Here is a 19,299-nt window from a genome sequence, read left to right as displayed (position 1 = left end):
CATTGCTGTCGTAGATCTCTGGTGCGGATTGGAACATTTGAATGCAAGGTACCTGGTATACTGTAGGTGCTAACAAATGATGGTTGTGATTACAAAATCCATTGTGCCAGGAAGTCCAAAGTTCTTCTATTTTTCTTCTAATGGCTTCTGACTGTGCTTTTCATTTTTATTTCAATTTCCTACTCTGTATTTGTCTTACTAGTCTAGATTGCCTCAAATCTTTTTTTGGGCAACAAGTTGGGAAGATATAAAGAACAGCAAATTCCAGTTATCTTGTGCTGTTCTTATTTCCTTGGCATTGACTCCCAGGTTCTAAAGCCAGCTTGACCAAACTGGCCGATGATATGTCCTTGGTCAAGTCACTGCTGTAGACATTGTTGTTTATCGGGAGGTAGGCTGCGGTGTGGTTTGATTGTCCTTTCCAGAGTTATTGCAGCTAAATCATGATTGTCCTTTCCTTTATTCTGATCTCTGACGGCCTCTTTTCCTGTCCAGGAGATAAACACAGAGTTCTGGGTCTGATGCTGGTATCTGCTGAGGCTGCAGCAAGATGAGCTGCGGAATTCTGTGGTCACATGGGTCTGGGGTCAGGCTCCCCCTGCCAGAGTGAGAGAGAAGCAGCTACCTCTCTCTCTCTCTCTCTTTTTTTTTTTAGTGGCTTAAAACAACACGAATTTATTACCTTACAGCTTGGTAGGTTAGAAGTCTCACACATATCTCACTGGGCTAAAATCAAGATATTAGCAGGGCTGCCTACCTTTCTGGAGGCTCTAGAGGAAAACCCATTTCTTTGCTGTTTCCAGCCAGCTTCTAGAGGTCACTCATATTCTTTGGCTCATAGCCCTTGTCCTCAATCTTCGAAGTCAGCAATATTGCATCTCTCAGAGCATTCTTCTATAGTCACGCCTCGCTCTAACTCTGAACTCCACCGGGAAAGATTTTCTGATTTTAAAGACCCATGTGATTACATTGGGCCCATCCAGATAATGCAGGATAATCTCCCCATCTCGTGGTCCTTAATATAAACACACTTGCAGAATCTCTTTTGCCATGTAAAGGGATTAGGGTGTGTGCATCTTTAAAGAGTCATTATTCTGCCTGCCATAGATGGGATTGTGCCCACCTGTATTATTTATCTTGCTGAGTAACAAATTATCCCAAAATTTCTTAGCTTGAAACAACATTTATTATCTCACACACTGATAAACATTTATTATCAAACATGTTGCAGTATCTTTTATAACCTAAGCTCGAAAGTGACATACGTTCACAACTGCCTTATTCTATTGGTCACATGGACCAACCCGGTACAAAGTGAGGGGGGACTACAACAAAGATTGAACACCAAAAGGCAGGGACTTTGGGGGCATCTGGGCTACCACACATTATCACAGTCTGCTTACAGAGTCAATCAGTATTCATATGAGGGGATGACTCAGGGTGCTCTTGAATCCAGAATGCTTTCTTCCTTGTCTCTCTCTTATTCCCCTATAAAATCACAGAAAGGCACATGATCCTTGGGGCTAGGCGTCTCTACTTGGGGTATCTGAACAACGTTTCACTTCACTGAGCAGCCACTTCTCTTCATGGAGGGAAGCTGCTGGGTCACTGTATCCCTGACAGGAGTGCCCTGGCCCTTACTCTTGAGGACTTTGTGACTTGCTTGGAAGTCCCCCTCTTTGTGAAGGAAGGGATGAGGGTCCTTCTCTGTGCCCATGTTCCTTACCTACATATCCTCTTAGTTTCTTAGAGCTGCTGTAAAAGAAATATCATAGTGAGTGGCTTTAACAAACTAATTTTCTTACAGTATAGGAGGCTAGAAGTCTGAATTCAGGGCACTGGCTCTAGGGGGAGGCTCGCTCTGTCCACTCTGAAGGAAGATCCTTGTCTTGGCTTCTGTTGCCACAGTGTCCCTTTGTTCCTTGGTGATCTCCATGTAGCATCGATCCTTCCCCCATTTGTGCTTGCTCTGTGCCTAACCTGCTCTTTTTGTGTCTCAAAAATTGATTAGGTTTAAGACACACTCTACAGTTATATGACCTCATTAACATAACAAAGAAATCCCTATTTCAAATGGGATTACATCCACAGGTGCAGGGGTTAGGGCTCCAAAACATACTTTGGGGGACGCAATTCAATTCATAATGTGCATCATCTCTGTCCTCTCCCTGGCCCCAACACTCTGCCTTCCCCAACTCTCTTTTTGTTGGGTTGTGACAGCCTTCTGTATGAGCATCTAGGATCAGGTGCTCTTCTGAGCTGGAGGCATGAATGGGAACTCAGGATAAAAGTTCTCCTCCCCGGACTGTTCATGCATCTTTACTCTGGCTTTCCTGTGCAGGGAAACCCTGGTGGCCTAGTGGTTAAATGCTATGGCTGCTAACCAAAGGGTCGGCAGTTCAAATCCTCCAGGTGCTCCTTGGAAACTTTATGGGGCAGTTCTGCTCTGTCCTATAGGGTCGCGATGAGTCGGAATCAACCCGATGGTACTGGGTTTAGTTTTTTTTTTTCTTTTTCCCGTGCAGCACCCACGCAGCTCAGCCCACCCGTCCCTCCCACAGAGCATGTTTTGCATGTGGTTGTTAAACTTTGATTCGATGACTCATGTCGTGGCTCAAACTCAAGTCCCCCTCCCTCATTTGATTTCTTTCTTCCTTCCTTTCTTTTTTTTTTTTTTTAAACCCAAAGCAAACCTACCTTTGCAGCTAAACGTGACTCTGGCGTCCAGGAAGTGGAGTGTGGGCATGAAGTGGCTCCTAACGGCTGCACAGCTGGGCGGGCTGGACTCTTATTTGCCCTCCAGTGACTTCTGGCTAGCCAGGTCTCTCTCTGGGAGGAGAGTGTCTGTGTGAAGGTTGCAGGCAGTGTCCTTTGTGAGGGCTGCGTGACGACGTACCCAGTGGGAGACGGGCGCTGATGGTGAGTGTGTGTCCTCTGGCCCCCAGTCATTATGGCCAGCACTGTGCAGACTTCAGTCTGGAGTGGGGGGAAAGAGACTAGGATATATGGGACAAGGGAAAGGGGAGGCTAGAGAACAGTATTATCCTGAGCCGTCTGATTTCTCATCCCTTAAATTGTCTTTTTTTTTAAGTGCTCAGATAAAAAAAAATAATAAAGCAAGCATCTTTAATTTTCTTTAGATGAAACACTTAGCAAAATTGTATTGAATCTCAGTGTGGCTTTTGTGGGGAACGATTAATCAGAGAAAGCTCTTCAGTTTAAGTAAAAATTCCTGCTGTGGTCTTTGGAGATATTTTTATTTTATAAAAGAGTAGAACTCTTGGGCACATTTTAAACCTGTTCGCATGCTCACAAAAGTGTCCTCTAGACTGGATATTGATTTGTGAGTGTCTAGTTTCCTGGCTGAATGCAAAACAAGGATGTCTGGTGGCAGCCCCAAGCACCATCTCTTCTGTGTGGGCTTAGAGAAGGCCTGTAAGGGACTTGAGATAGGACTTAACCCGACTGCAGTGAAGACAATTTTGGCTGCTTCCTTATACCCATTAAGGGTACTAACTTCTGGTCCGTGAATAGGTTATGGTGTCTAATATTGTACACAGAGGGTTGTTTTATTTTATTAAATTTTGATTCAGCGCTGCTCTGGCGTATGGATCGAGGGTGTAAATACTTGTGTGCACACCCCTAATTAACCTAGAGCAGTACAAAATAACTTAACGGGATAATTTCGAGAAGAAAACAAAAGGCAAAGCCATTAACTCAGGTCCTGTGGGCTGAAGCCTTTGCCTCTCTGTGACTTCCTCAAAATCTAACTGACAACTCCACTGAGGGCCTTCAGTCTAGCTCTGAGCTGACCCAGAATATTTCTGCTTGGACTCTGTGTAGAAGCTGGAGGTGAGACCATTTCCTCCTGGTCATTGCAGGTGACTTCTCGTGGCTGGAATATACTGAATTTCTCTGGAGCTGACTGAGGTGACCCGGAACGGGCTTGGGGGTGAGGAGGGATGAGTTGAATGTGCTCATTTTGGGGCTGGCACCTGGGTGCACTCTGCTTTGCAGCACCTGAGGCCTTGGCCAGCCGCTGGGGGGCACCTGGGGAAGCCCTGGGTTGCTCTCTCTGGACTCAGAGCCTGGGAGGCCCTTGGGAGTCTGATTTTCTCCCAGCTGTACAACCTTGGGTAAGTCACCAAAACCCCTTTTCCTTGTTTTTTCACCTGTAACATGACTAATGAGGTAGCCCTTTCAACCTCCCAGGGACATTGGGATTTCCAAAGATAACATATGAGATAGCACTTTATAAGTACAAAACGTTGTGTGAACGTGAGTTACTGGTTCTCTACATATCTCATCACTCTCATTTTCTCCTCTTTCAGTTGATTTTTTCCTCTTTTCCTCAGGGGCTCCTCCAGTCAGAAGTTACAGAGCTTTAGCCTTGTAGCCCTCAACCCAGACTGGATGATTCTAGAAGAAACAAATCAGACCTGATTCCCCTTGTTTCACCTGTGAAATATCTTCTCTTTTTCTCTCACCCTTGCTCCCTTCCTTTCACTCTGTTTTGTTAGACCACCTTCACAAAAGGCTCGGGATTCAACCTGAGCGCATCTCTACAGCTGCCTTGACTACTAACCTAGGAAAGCGTTAGCTATGCTGACCACTGTAAAACCTCATGAAGAGACTTTGAAGATTTTCAAAGTGTTACTATCTCTGCTGTTCGTGACTTCCAGTCAAGATTGAGGAAGAAAACGGAAATGAAATTGTTCATACTTTCTGGTCTTAAAAATAGAAAGGAAAAAGAAGCTAGTGGTAGTGCTGTGACTCAAAGACCATCACATCTATTTGAGGAGGGTTGTGACCTGAAGGCTGGACGAGGCTCCTAAGAACAGACACCCTCCCATCCCCAACCCCCGCACCGGCCTTTCTCCCTTATTTAGAAGTTTTAAAAGGAAATGAAGTTGATTTTGAAGTCTTAAGGGGGAAACAGAAGTCTCTGGAAAAAAATTTTTTTTTTTTTCTGTCGATTTTGTGGGAAAACAGCCCTCTCGTTTCACACATAACCTTTCCAAAGTCGTCTCAGAAAAGGAATGCGAGTTATAACTTGAGGGTTCTGTAGCCCTGCAGCAGACAGACAAGGGTATCACAAGGCCACTCCCCTCCCCCAGCCCAGGTAAAAGCCCCCATTTTTTTCCATTTAGAAAATGTTCGTGTTTCTGCCACATCGGAATGCATTGTTACAAGATAAACATGGACTGTCCTTGGAGCTGCTGTGGAATAGCTTTGTGACCAAGGAGTCGCCTGACCCAGTCATTTTTTTTTTTTTTTTTCATTTCTGCAATAACAAAATGCTGCCTCTTTCCTGATTACATGATAAAACTGAAATCAAAAATTATATTCAGCACCTGCTGCCTGTCATTCTCTGCCATTTACTAGTTATATAACTTCTGTACCACTCCGAGCCTGTTTCCGCATCTGTGAAAAAGGAATAATTTTATCTACCCTGACTACCCACCAGCGATACAGGGAAGTTTAAATAAGAGTCTCTATATGAAAGCAACGTGGAAACCATGAAGAACCACACGGATATGAGTTTTATGTTCACGTCGCCTGTCACTGTCTTTCTTCCTTCCCTTCTCTTTCTTCCAAACTAAAATGGATGCTGCAGTGTAGGGAGGGGTGAGGTGGGAGTGTAGATAGGGCTATCAGGATTGGGAAGGCTTCAGGATGTGACTGTGGGGTTAGATCTGGTGGAGGAGGGGGCAGGTGTTCTGGGCAAAGAGAAGAGCCTGAGTAAAAGCCTGGAGGCCTGAGGGTCCATGGCTCTTTAGGGGTCAGTGAGTAGTGGGCAGTGGTATGAGACTGGTCTGCCAGGCTGGGTGAGTGTCCTCTTCTTCCATGGAAATTGGACCAAAGATGGACTCCAGCCCAAGGGGACAACCATTCTGAGAGGGAAGGGCTAGTCACTAGTCAAGGAATAGAGGTGAAGCTGGACTAGAGATAGGTGGCCAATGAGTTGGAGGGTCAGGGCCAATGGGTCAGGGTCTGATTGTGAAGGGCCTTGAATGTCATGCTGAAGAGTTAACATTTGCCCTGCATAGGGTGGGGAGACATGGGGATCTTGGAGTAGTAGGGGACTCCAAGATTAGAGTTGTTGTTTGGATATTCCTCCAGTGGGAGTGCAGTGAACTGGACAGGGTTTGGGAGACGGGGGAGTTGTAAGAAGGCCAGCACAGGAGGCCACGGGAGTGACTATGTGCTGCATAAACTGGCTTCTTCATTCATTGCCCAGCTCTATCAGGATTTTTCTGGTCTTTCCTTTCTCTTCAGAGGAAGACAATTCATTCCTTCCCCTGTATTTTGAAAGCTTATTTTCGAAATTGAAAGCACTGCGCTTATCATCATTATTTATGGCTTGTTGTTTACATTTTGGTGGTTGAGAGCCACAGCTGCTAACCAAAAGATCGGCAGTTGAATCCACCAGACACTCCTTGGAAATTCTATGGGGCAGTTTTACCCTGTCCTATAGGGTTGTTATGAGTCAGAATCGACTTGACAGCAATGGGTTTTTTTTTTTTTTGGTTTGATTTTCCTGAATAGATTGTGAACAAATTGAAATTATATTGTGTATTATTTTGTTTTTATGAAACTGCCTAGTAGGTGATCAGTAAATGTTTATTAAATGAATGAATGAATGAACTAGCACAGTTGGTAGTGTGAATGGAAAGGAGAGGGTGGCTATGGAAATAGAATTAATGACCAATTGGATGTAGAAGTGAGGGAAAGGGAGGAGCCAAAGATGACTTTGTGAAAATGAAAATCAATCAAAATTTTTTATTTTGCTCTCTGGTTGATGCAATTCAATGAGATCAGGAGCGAAAGAAAGGAAGGTAACTTCAGATCTGGACATTTACTAAAGAAAAACATATTAAACTCCTCAAATATACTAGGCACCATGCCAGGTGGTGGTGAACCCAAGCCAAATAGCTCAGAAGTCATGAGCAGTTCAGAGTCTTATGAGAAATAGACAACTGACTATTCAACGTGTCATAACAAAGGTGTGCACGAAGAGTTGTGGGAGATGAGGAGACAAAGCCACCATTCTGTCTGTGAAGTCAAGGATGACCATGTTGGATTTTGAGATGAATCTTGAAGTTAGCCAAGTAAAACACAGCATTCCAGGTAGAGAGGAAAGCCTATGCAGAAGCACAGCAATGAGAATGTTCTGGAATATTTAGAAAACAGTGAGAGATTCAGTGTGGCTCTAGAGAAAAGACTAGGTGGGCAGTGGTAGATGGTGAGGTAGATGGTGAGGGCCTAGAGCAGCCTACTCAGGGAATTTGACTTCCTTCTTAGAGTCAACAAGAGATTAGAGGATATTTCTAAGCAGAGAGGTGATACGGTTAGGCTTATTTTTAGAAACACATGGGGGATGGACTGGATGAGAATGAGAAAGGCGACCCCTTAGGAGGCTGTTGCAGCTAATTAGGTGTATATAGGATGATCAAGGCCTGGACTAAGGTGGGGAAGGTGGTCAGTAAGAGAAGGATTTGAGAGAGGGCATATTGAGGGAGGGAAAGACTTTGGGCTTTCTGAACTGAGGACCTGGGAAAAAGGTGACAAGTCTGTAGACTACCAATATGGAACCATCTATAAGAAATACGTGTTGGAAATGTTCTGGATATAAAAAGAAATTTTTTGCTAAGACCCTAAAGAGCTTTTATTTATGTTGGCTATATGTATCTAGTGATATGTACTTTATTCAAAATTAAAACTAAAAAATTAAAAAAAATCACTTATTAAAAAAATTAACTACATTAACAAAAATGATATTTTTTAATGAAAATAACTTTTCCAAAATAAAACAAAATTAGTAATTTTTATTTACATTTACATTTTTGCAAATCTTTAATGTCTGGCTTAGTAGAAGACAGTGGAATTCTCCTATCTGCTTCTGCACTTAAACTGTTGCAGTATCCCATGACATGTTGTCTCTGGAATAGTCCACTGTGTCCTCGAGAGAGAATGAGAGTGAAAAAGGCAAATAACATCTTAGTAGTATTATGAAAATGGTTTTTACCTTGAAGACTCCCTGAAAGCATCTCGGAGTTCGCCTAGGGTTCCTGGACCACACTTTTAGAAGTAGACACTTAGCAGATGTGTGTTGAATGCCGCCATTCTGAGTTCCTGTAGCATTTCATTCGAATCTGTGAATCATTAGATTCACAGATTTATGACTGTGTGTGCCTGGTGCTCAGGAAGAGGTTGGAGTCAGGTGGGCAGTTGTCGGGCTCCTCAGAACAGAGAGGCTGGTGGAGGCCTGAGGGTGGAGAGAAGAGGAGGCCTGTGCAGGACCTCATCGCTGAAGGGGTGAGCAGAGGCTAAGGAAAGAGGTGGACAGGTGAGAGGAGAAACAGGCCAAAGTTGTATGACTTAAGGCAGTTGTGTTTCAAAAAGAGGCAGCCCAACATTTTTAAATGTAAAATAACAAATAAGGGAGAGGTCCATAGTGTCAGAAACTGCAGAGAGGTTGTATAAGGGGAGGAATGCGAAGATGCTGTTGACTTTGGCAGGTAGAAGGTCACTGGTGACTTGGACGGCAGTTTTGGTGTTGCGGGGTGGTGGGAACCAAGGAGGGAGGCTGCAAACAGAGGCTCCTGTCCCTCCACGTGTCAGACCTAATGATTGTTAGCACTTTTCCGGCTCCAGCACTACAGGGAGAGGCCCCAAGAGTGAAAGAGAAGCCAAACTGGGACCCCAGAATAGATAGGTAAGTGCTGCAAAGTGTTCAAACAGGAGAATAGGGACTGAAGGTGAAGTAGCTGTCTTTATGAGAAGAGGATGGAGTCAAAAGATAGACGTGCAAGAATGGTTGGTTGAGCATTATTTGTAAAAGTGAAAAACTGGAAACAACCTAAGTTTCTGCCATTTGACATGTCATTAAACACTGGAGAACATCATTCATTCGTTCATTCATTCAACAGATACGCACAGAATTTCAACTGTATCCATCGCTGTTCTAGATGCTGGGGGTACGGTAGGCAGCACAGATATGTTGCCATGGAAAGATTTCCAAAATTCAATTTTAGTGAAGAAAACAAGTTCCCAAACAGTCCATATAGCATGACACCATTTATATAAAAAGAATGACGACCCACTGTATTTATGCTAATGTGGTGGAATAATTTGGAAAAGGTTAGTGGTAATGGTTGTACAAGGTGATCAATGTCGTGTTGTTATGTCACTGAATTCACGCGTAAAAATTGTCGAATAGGAAAATGTTTTGTTAGGTATATTTTTTACCACAATATGAAACAACGTAAAACGAAACAACACCCAAAAGCAATATAAGGAGCCCTGGTGGCACAACGGTTAAGTGCTCTACTGCTAATCAAAAGGTTGGCAGTTCAAACCCAGCCAGTGGCTCCGCAGCGGAAAGACCTGGCCATCTGCTCCCGTAAAGGTTACAGCCTAGGAAACCCTATGGGGCGGTTCTGCCCTGTCACACGCAGCCGCTCCACCACACAGGAGCAGCAGAGCCACACGGCGAATGTGTGCATCTATTAAATGCAAATCAATGCATAAAAACAGGGCTGGAGGGATGCAGACAAGCAACGGTGGGGGGCAATGGGCTTTGGGGCGTATGTGAAGAAATATTACATTTTTTAAAATTCCTTATACTTCTGCATTATTTGAATTTTTCACAGTAAATATGTCTTCATTATGTCTGTATTTTAAAATGCTTTTGAAAAGATGGAGGTCTATTGGAGTAGAACAGAAAGGGAGACTCAGTCTTTCCAGAAGGTTCCTTTTCCCAAGGTCTGTCAGGCTGCAGCCCCCCTTGCCACCCTGCAGGCACTGATGGGAAGGACTAGGCCCAGCTGAGGCCCTTCTGGTTAGAGGTCCAGCCTGGGCAGAGGAACCGCCAGGAGGGCTGTGCTGGTGGCAGAGCCCAGCTTGGGTAGGAGCACTGAGGTTCTGGTGATTCCACGGGGTCGGGCGAGCCGTGGAGCCTGCGCTAGTAAAAGCTCCGCGGTTGCATCTGTGGCTCCCCAAGCACACAGAGCAACTGAAAGTCCCCAAGGGAACAGGCCTTGCTGTGATTTCCTGACAGATAAGGGGGGAGTGAGCAGATCGCTAGTTTGCAGAAAAACACCTGATGGCTGATTTCTCTCTCTAGCTCATGCCTGTGGGGCTCGGAGCGCAGGAAGCCGGGGGCAGGACCCCCGAGGCACGGCGGGCGCAGCATGGAGCCCTCGAGCAAGATGGAGTTCTTCCAGAAGCTAGGCTACAGCCAGGAGGACGTGGTCAGGGCGCTGGGCAAGCTGGGCGAGGGCGCCCTGGTCAACGACGTGCTGCAGGAGCTGATCCAGACCGGCAGCCGCCCTGCGGCCCAGGGACGACCAGCAGGGGGCGCCGCCGCCCCCTTGCTCGTCCCTCGGGGTTCCTGCGGGCCCCCAGACTTGGCCCAGTGCAGGCTGGGGACAGACCCCGAAGACGAGTGCGGAGGCCCGGCGGGTGCCTTGAGACCCATAGTGATTGACGGCAGCAACGTGGCCATGAGGTAGCATTCCTTCATCCCGCAGGGAACGGGGCGGGAGGGTCCATTCTCAAGGACACCAGAACAGTCCCTCTTCTCTGTAGTCTGGTCCAAAGAGCTTTGGGGCCAATGCATGGGAGTTTGAATCCACACTCCACCTCGTAAGAACTGTGTGGACTTAAGCAGATCACTTAGCCTGTCTGAGCCTCACTTTCTCCATCTGTGAAGATGTGCTAATGCCTCCCTGGAGGTAGTTGTAAAAATCAGGGCTGCAGCAAATGTCTAGGAGAGTGCCTGCCACGGAGAGGGTGCTCGCCACATGGTAGCTGTTATTCTACTAATCCCTGAGTAACGGCCCTTTCCTGGGAATGGTGTAACTGGGAGGAGCCCAAGGTCAGGCATGGGCAGCCGTGACCTCTTGTCAGGAGCCTCCCTGACCAGCTGTGTGACGCTGGGAGAGCGATAGCATCTCTGAGTTTCCTTCCTGTTCCGTGAAACAGGCCAATTGATAACTCTTCTACTTCCCTGAGGGCTGAGAGAATCAAACGGGAAATGTACGCGACCTGCCTTGGCAGCCCTCTGCTGGGGAGTGGTCCTAGGGGGTTGTGTTCCCCAGTTTGAGACAGATATTTGTGGCGCCCTAGTGGTTCAGTGGAGCCCTGTGGCACAGTGGTTAAGAGCTCAGCTGCTAACCAAAAGGTCGGCAGTTTGAATCCACCAGCCACTCCTTGGAAACCCTATGGGGCAAGTTAGTTCTACTCTTTCCTGTAGGGTTGCTATGAGTTGGAATCAACTTGACGGCAACAGATGGCACAGCGGTTAAGTGCTCAGCTGCTAACCAAAAGGTTGGGAGTTCAAACCCACCAACTGCTCCTGGGGAGAAAGATGTGGCAGCCTGCTTATGTAAACATTGCGGTCTTGGAAACCCTATGGGGCAGTTCTACTCTGTCCTACAGGGTTGATATGAGTCAGAATTGACTCAATGGCAGTCAGTTTTGGTTTGGTAGCTGCAGATATGAGGGCATTGGTGGTTCCGTGATGGAATTCTCACATTCCATGCAAGAGACCTGAGTTCCAATTCCCAGCCAACGCCCCTTAAGTACAGTCATCACTCATCTGTCAATAGAGGTTTGTATGTTGCTATGACGAACAAGTTTCATTGGCGCTTCCAGGCTGAGACAGACCAGGAAGAAAGGCCTGGCAATCTACTTCCAAAATTCAGTCAGTGAAAACGCTATGGATCACTTGTGTGGGGTTGCCATGAGTCAAGGCCCAACTTGATGGCAGCTGACAACAACAAACAGCTGCAGATACGGTTGCATTCATATCGATGAATGTGTGTGTGATTTGGTGAGGAAAGCATCGACGTCTCTCTTCACTGAATGGAGGAGAGACTCCATTGTTATCTTACCCAGCTTGGCAAGTTAGTCGTGCTTTGAAGTGTCAGAATCTCTGCCTTACCATAATCCCTGTTGGGTGAGGAGAAGTCTCTGCCTGAACAAGTGAAATATTCTGCCATTTGGCTTAGTTACAGCGGGCAAAGGGCATAGCCATAGGAAATTCTCCACTCCCAGCTATAAATATATGTGCTTCCATTTTCAAAAGCAGAGGCACAGTGGGGATCCAGAAAAATGGTGTTATCTGAAGAGCTGAAAGGGCCTGGCCCGTGGTTTTGCGGGGATTTGGGCCTGCTTCGAGTTTAGCTTGGCATGGTGGAAGTGTGGAACGACCCCTCCTCAGGGGCTGCCCCTGCCTACCCTGCCCCGGTGCCCGCTAAGAGTGCTCATTCGATTGTTCACTGGTCCACAGGGCCTCTTTAACATTCTCCACGTGCTCCTATGTAGGTGAGCCTACGAAGTCCTGCTCAGTTTAGCATCCCTCTGCGGTTAAATGGACTGTAAGAATCCATTAGATTCCGGCAATCCGGAAGAGAAGGTCTGAGAGGGTTCGTGAGAAGCGACCTGGCTTCTGGATGATTTGGGCAAGGCACTTCTTTTCCTGGGCACCAATAAAAGGAGGCTTTGGATTTCAAAAAAAAAAAAAATTTGGATTTAAGATGAAGTAACTTAAATTGAAGACCTTTCCAACTCTAAGATTATATGAGTTCTGTGATTCCAAGTCAAACAGCAGAATGACGGTGCAGTAAAAGGACTCCAGCAGAGACTACTAGGGGAACCCTGGTGGCGAAGTAGTTAAGAGCTCGGCTGCTAACTGAAAGGTCAGCAGTTCAAATCCACCAGCCACTCCTTGGAAACCCTATGGGGCAGTTCTACTCTGTCCTATGGGGTCACTATGAGTTGGAATCGACTGAGTGGTAATGGGCTATCTACCCGTTGCCATCCAGTCAATTCCATAGCTCTTAGCCACTATGCCACCAGGGTTTCCAAGAGGCTATTAGGAGGAGGGAATGGAACCCTCAGGCTGCCTCAAGTGAGTTCTTTGTTCTGAGCTTTCTGATGTGAGAAAAGGATATTTATAGTCTAATATTCGACACAAACAAACAAACAAGAAACATTGCTGTTTACTCAATTCCGACTCATAGCAAACCTAAAGGACAGAGTAGAACTGCCCCATAGGATTTCCAAGGCTGTAATCTTTATGAATGCATTGATAATTACTGGCGATTGGAATGTGAAAGTTGGAAACAAAGAAAAAGGATCGGTATTTGGGAAATATTGCCTTGGTGATAGAAGCAATGCCGGAGACCGAATGATAGAATTTTGCAAGACCAATGACTTCTTCATTGCAAATACCTTCTTTCACCAACATAAATGGCAACTATACACATGGACCTCTCCAGATGGAACACACAGAAATCAAATTGACTACATCTGTGGAAAGAGACAATGGAAAAACTCAATATCATCAGTCAGAACAAGGCCAGGGGCTGACTGTGGAACAGACCATCAATTGCTCATATGCAAGTTCAAGCTGAAACTGAAGAAAATCAGAGCAAGTCCACGAGAACGAAAATATGACCTTCAGTATATCCCACCTGAATTCAGAGACCATCTCAAGAATAGATCTGATGCATTGAACACTAGTGACTGAAGACCAGATGAGTTGTGGAATGACATCAAGGACATCATCCATGAAGAAAGCAAGAGGTCACTGAAAAGACAGAAAAGAAAGAAAAGACCAAGATAGATGTCAGAGGAGACTCTGAAACTTGCTCTTGAGCATTGAGCAGCTAAAGCAAAAGGAAGAATTGATGAAGTAAAAGAACTGAACAGAAGATTTCAAAGGGCCTCTCGAGAAGACAAAGTAAAGTATTATAATGACACGCAAAGAGCTGGAGATGGAAAACCAAAAGGGAAGAACATGCTCGGCGTTTCTCAAGCTGAAAGAACTGAAGAAAAAATTCAAGCCTCGAGTTGCAACAGTGAAGGATTCCATGGGGAAAATATTAAATGACACAGGAAGCATCAAAAGAAGATGGAAGGAATACACAGAGTCATTATACCAAAAAGAATTAGTCGATGTTCAACCATTTCAAGAGCTGGCATATGATCAGGAACCGATGGTACTGAAGGAAGAAGTCCAAGCTGCTCTGAAGGCATCAGTGAAAAACAAGGCTCCAGGAATTGATGGAATATCAACTGAGATGTTTCAACAAACAGATGCAATGCTGGAGGTGCTCACTCCTCTATGCCAAGAAATATGGAGGACAGCTTCCTGGCCAACTGACTGGAAGAGATCCATATTTATGCCTATTCCCAAGAAAGGTGATCCAACTGAATGTGGAAATTATAGAACAATATCATTAATATCACACTCAAGCAAAATTTTGCTGAAGATCATTCAAAAATGGCTGCAGCAGTGTATCCACAGGGAACTGCCAGAAATTCAGGCCGGTTTCAGAAGAGGATGTGGAACCAGGGATATCATTGCTAATGTCAGATGGATCCTGGCTGAAAGCAGAGAATACCAGAAGGATGTTTACCTGTGTTTTATTGACTATGCAAAGGTATTTGACTGTGTAGATCATAACAAACTATGGATAACACTGCAAAGAATGGGAATTCAGAACATTTAATTGTGCTCATGAGGAACCTTTACATAGATCAAGAGGCAGTTGTTCGGACAGAACAAGGGGATACTGATTGGTTTAAAGTCAGGAAAGGTGTGCGTCAGGGTTGTATTCTTTCTCCATACCTATTTAATCAGTATGCTGAACAAATAATATGAGAAGCTGGACTATATGAAGAAGAACTGGGCATCAGGATTGGAGGAAGACTCATTAACAACCTGTGTTATGCAGATGACACAACCTTGCTTGCTGAAAGTGAAGAGGACTTGAAGCACTCACTAATGAAGATCAAAGACCACAGCCTTCAGTATGGATTTCACCTCAACATAAAGAATACAAAAATCCTCACAACTAGACCAATGAGCAATATCATGATAGATGGAGAAAAGATTGAAGTCAAAGATTTCATTTTACTTGGATCCACAATCAACAGCCATGGAAGCAGTAGTCAAGAAATCAAAAGACGCATTGCATTGAGCAAATCAGCTGCAAAGGACCTCTTCAAAGTGTTGAAGAGCAAAGGTGTCACCCTGAAGACTAAGGTGCACCTGACCCAAGCCATGGTATTTTCAATCACATCATATGCATGTGAAAGCTGGACAATGAATAAGGAAGACCTAAGAAGAGTTGACGCCTTTGAATAGTGGTGTTGGCGAAGAATATTGAATATACCATGGACTGCCAAAAGAACCAACAAATCTGTCTTGGAAGGAGAGCGGCCAGAATGCTCCTTAAAGGCAAGGATGGCGAGACTGCGTCTTACATACTTTGGACATGTTGTTAGGAGGGATGAGTCCCTGGAGAAGGACATCATGCCTGGCAGAGTACAGGGTCAGCGGAAAAGAGGAAGACCCTCAACGAGGTGGACTGACACAGTGGCTGCAACGATGAGCTCAAGCATAACAACGTTTGTAAGGATGGCGCAGGACCGGGCAGTGTTTCGTTCTGTTGTGCAGAGGGTCGCTATGAGTCGGAACCGACTCGACGGCACCTAGCAACAACAACGATCTTAGTGGAAGCAGACTGCCATATCTTTCTACCCCTGAGTGGCTGGTGTATTTGAACCACCGACCTTTTGGTTAGCAGCCAAGCACTTCATCGCTGAACCACCAGGACTCCTTTCTGTGACACACCAGGGTGAAAATGAATCTTATTTACGACAAAATTCTACTGGTGTGCGTGCATGTGTACAAACCAGCAAATCATTGTTCTCTCTGGGTCAGGTAGGCCTGGCTCTAGGGCCAGGTAGGATCTGCTCAATCCAGGTGTCAACGTGGAACATTTCTTCTTAACCTTTTTGGGGTCATAGGTCTGAATGGTGGTCTCCAAAGATATCAGGTCCTATTCCCTGGAATCTGTGAACGTTACTTTATATGGTAAAGTTTTTGCAGATGCAAGTAGTTTAAGAATTTTGAGATGAGGAGATTATCCTGGATTATCTGGGTGGGCCTTATGTGACATCATAATTGTCCTTAAGAGAGAGACAGAGGGAGATTAGACACACAGAGGAGAGGGTGATGTGACCACAGAGGCAGACAGTGGAGTGATGCAGCGAACGAATGCTGACAGGTGGGAGAGGCCAAGACCAGGTTCTGTTGTAGAGACTCCTGAGGGAGCAAGTTCCTGCTGACACCTTGATTTCAGCCCCTAGGACTGATTTCGGACTTCTCGCCCCCAGAACTGTGAGAAAATAAATTCCTGTTGTCTTAAGCCACCAAGTTTGTGGTAATTTTTATAGCGGCCATAGGAAACTAATGCAGCCATGGTCTTCTCCCCAGAGAAATCCACTGGCATACAAAATTTCACAGTCCCCAAGGAGTTTAACCTGTAATGATGCCTGTAGGGGTTCAGAATTTGGAATTTTACAAAGAATGGAAATAAGAAGGTTTTGTTGAAAACGACTGTGCTCACACCCTACAGTGAGAGCCCGATGCTCTGCTCCAGCACGTGTTTTCAAGAACATGCCACAGCCTCTGTCCCGCCTCCAAATGCTGCTGGCTAAGAAGTTGGGTAACCCTCTGCCAGGTCCCTGGGTGGCACAAACAGTTTGCACTCAACTGCAAATGTGAAGGTTGGGAGTTCAAACCCACCCAAAGGCACTGCGAAAGAAAGGTGTGGCGATCTGCTTCTGTAAAGATTATAGCCAAGAAAACCCTATGGAGCAGTTCTACTCTGTCACACGCAGGGTTGCCATGACTTGGAACTGGCTCAACAGCAACAGGCTTGGGTGTTTTGGGTTTTAACCCACTACCACGACAGCTGGGGACTGTATGTCCCACATTGCTCCTGTCCCTTGTGGTCTGTTCTGGGATAGTAGTTTTTTGGTTCTAGTATTTGCCCAGAGCCCATGTTTGGGGACTATTGAAGGCTTCGCTTGTCTCTAAAATGCTCTGCAAATTCTAATTATTGCAATCCTTTCTCTCTGATTTGAGTGTTCTCCTTCGGCATTCTCTCTTTAGGACCAGAGTTGTTTAGGAATTGTTATGGTAGAGATACAGCGGAGAGTTTTCTTTTGACGGAAGTCTCTCTTGCTGCTTGGAATTCAAACTTAAACCACACCCTCTATTTGCATATGACCGTGGTGTATCCTGAGTAAATCCAGTAAGCCCCACCTCACCTGTAATCACTGTAATCCCTTCATTCTCAGTCTGTGGGAGTTACAAGTAGAAACCCTCTCTCAGATTTATTATGAAGAATGTGTCAAAACATAAATGCTTTCACACACTTGCTGCCTAAAAATACCTCAGTTAACCAGAGTATGTGTTTCTCTGTATGCTCTGGTTATGTGTGTACATGGACGTACGTTGTTGTTAGCGGGGACCCCATGCACGACAGAACGGAACATTGCCTGGCTTTGGGCCATCTTCGTGATCATGGATATGCTCAAGTCCGTTGCTGTGGCCGTTGTGTATTTTGAGTGGCTTACAACATAGCGGGGCTCATCTGCCAGACTACATCACAACAATATTCTGCTGTGATCCAGAGGCTTTTCACTGGCTCATTTTCGGAAGTAGATTGCCAGGCCTTTCTTTCTAATCTGTCTTAGTCTAGAAGCTCCGCTGAAACCTGTGCTTCACGGGTAACCCTGCTGGTCATTGAAATAATGGTGGCATGACTTTCAGCGTTACAGTAACAATCAAGCTATATACACTTTTATGTCTATAATACACACCAACATCCCCCCCATCCCCTGGATCACAATGTTGTTGTTATTGTTAGGTGCTGTCGAGTCAGAACGAAACACTGCCCAGTCCTGTGTCACCCCCACAATTGTTGCTATGTTTGAGCCCATTGTGGCAGCCACCGCGTAAATCCATTTCGTGGAGGGTCTTCCTCTTTTTTGCTGATCCTCTTCTGTACCAAGCATGATGTCCTTCTTCAGGGACTGGTCCCTCCTGATAACATGTCCAAAGTTGTGAGACGAAGTCTCGCTATCCTTGCTTCTAATGAGCATTCTGGCTGTACTTAATCCAAGACAGGTTTGTTCTTTTTTCTGGCAGTCTCTGGTATATTCAACATTCTTCACCAACACCATAATTCAAATGCTTCGATTCTTTTTCGGTCTTATTCATTGTCCAGCTTTTGCATAAGTATGGGGCGACTGAAAGTACTACTATGGCTTGGGACAGGCACGCCTTAGCCCTTAAAGAGACGTTTTTGGTTTTTAACACTTTAAAGAGGCCTTTTGCAGCAAATTTGTCCAATGCGATATGTTGTTTGATTTTTTTTGGTAGTTTAAAAAAAAATATTTTGTTGTTGTTGTGAATATGCACAGCAGAACATATATCTACTCGACTGTTTCTATCTGTACAATTCAGTTACACTGATTATGTTCTTTGAGTTGTGCAACTATTCTTACCTTCCTTTTCTGCGTTGTTCCTTCTGCATTAACAAAAACTCATTGCCCCTAGGGTTCCTGTCTAATCTTTCAAGTTGCTGTTGTCACTTTGATCCCATGCAGATAGTTCTTAAAAGAGCATAATGCTCAAGGCAGACTTTTTTTTTTTTTTTTTTTACTAGTTTAGCTAAACTATTGTTTGGTTTTAAGATACCTTCAGGGGAAATTTTTGGTTTAAGTTTCAAAGGTTATCTCCAGGCAATAATTTCAGGGGTCCATGTAACCCCCCATGGCTTCAGAAGGTCTGAAGTCCATGAGAATTTGAAATTCTGGTCTGCATTTCCCCCTTTTTAATCAGGACTCTTCTATAGAATCTTTGATTAAAATGTTATCAGTGGTAGCCGAGCACCATCCAGTTCTTCTGGTCTCATGGCAAAGGAGGCAATTGTTCATGGGGGCAATTAGCTACACATTCCATATCTCCCTCCTCTTCCTGACTCTCCTTCTTCTTCTGTTGCTCCAAGTGAATAGAGACCAACTGTCACTTGCAAGCTTTTAAGACCCCAGGCACTATGCAACAAACTGAAAGGTAGAACAGAAGCACTAAACATGTTCTTAGGCCAATTAACTGGGATGCCCCATGAAATCATGGCCCTAACCTCCAAACGAAGAAATCAAATCCCACAAGGTCTTTGGTTGCGCATAACCAGTCTCAGCAGCTACTCTTTTTTGGTCACTGTTGTAAATATATCTGTCACACAACCTTTGCCAATTCAAATTTTTACAGCTGTACAACCCTATCTTTAATCATTGAGATTTTCTAATCACTGTTAACACTCCCCTTTTCCCCTCCCTGCTGCCCCTGGTAACCACTAGTAAACTTTAATCTCTATGCATTTGGCTTTTCTTGTCTTTTTATGTAAGTGAGGTCATACAGTATTT

General features: G+C 45.0%; 1 protein-coding gene across 6 annotated transcripts in view; it reads left to right on the top strand.

The window, feature by feature from the left end:
* The first annotated feature begins 2,619 nt into the window (after nt 1-2,619).
* The window catches only part of ZC3H12D (zinc finger CCCH-type containing 12D), a 53,958-nt gene continuing 37,278 nt past the window's right edge, over nt 2,620-19,299 (top strand). The window contains exons 1-3 of one of the 6 annotated variants that reach the window (XM_049905324.1): nt 2,620-2,919; nt 3,882-3,930; nt 10,130-10,513. In XM_049905324.1, the coding sequence (XP_049761281.1) occupies nt 10,197-10,513 (317 nt within the window). In that variant the 5' untranslated portion in view covers nt 2,620-2,919; nt 3,882-3,930; nt 10,130-10,196. The other 5 variants (XM_049905239.1, XM_049905171.1, XM_049905111.1 and 2 more) reach the window with 5 other exon arrangements.

This window comes from Elephas maximus, chromosome 1 (assembly GCF_024166365.1).
Source record: "Elephas maximus indicus isolate mEleMax1 chromosome 1, mEleMax1 primary haplotype, whole genome shotgun sequence".
Taxonomy (NCBI): domain Eukaryota; kingdom Metazoa; phylum Chordata; class Mammalia; order Proboscidea; family Elephantidae; genus Elephas; species Elephas maximus.
This window is presented reverse-complemented; position numbering and strand designations above follow the sequence as displayed.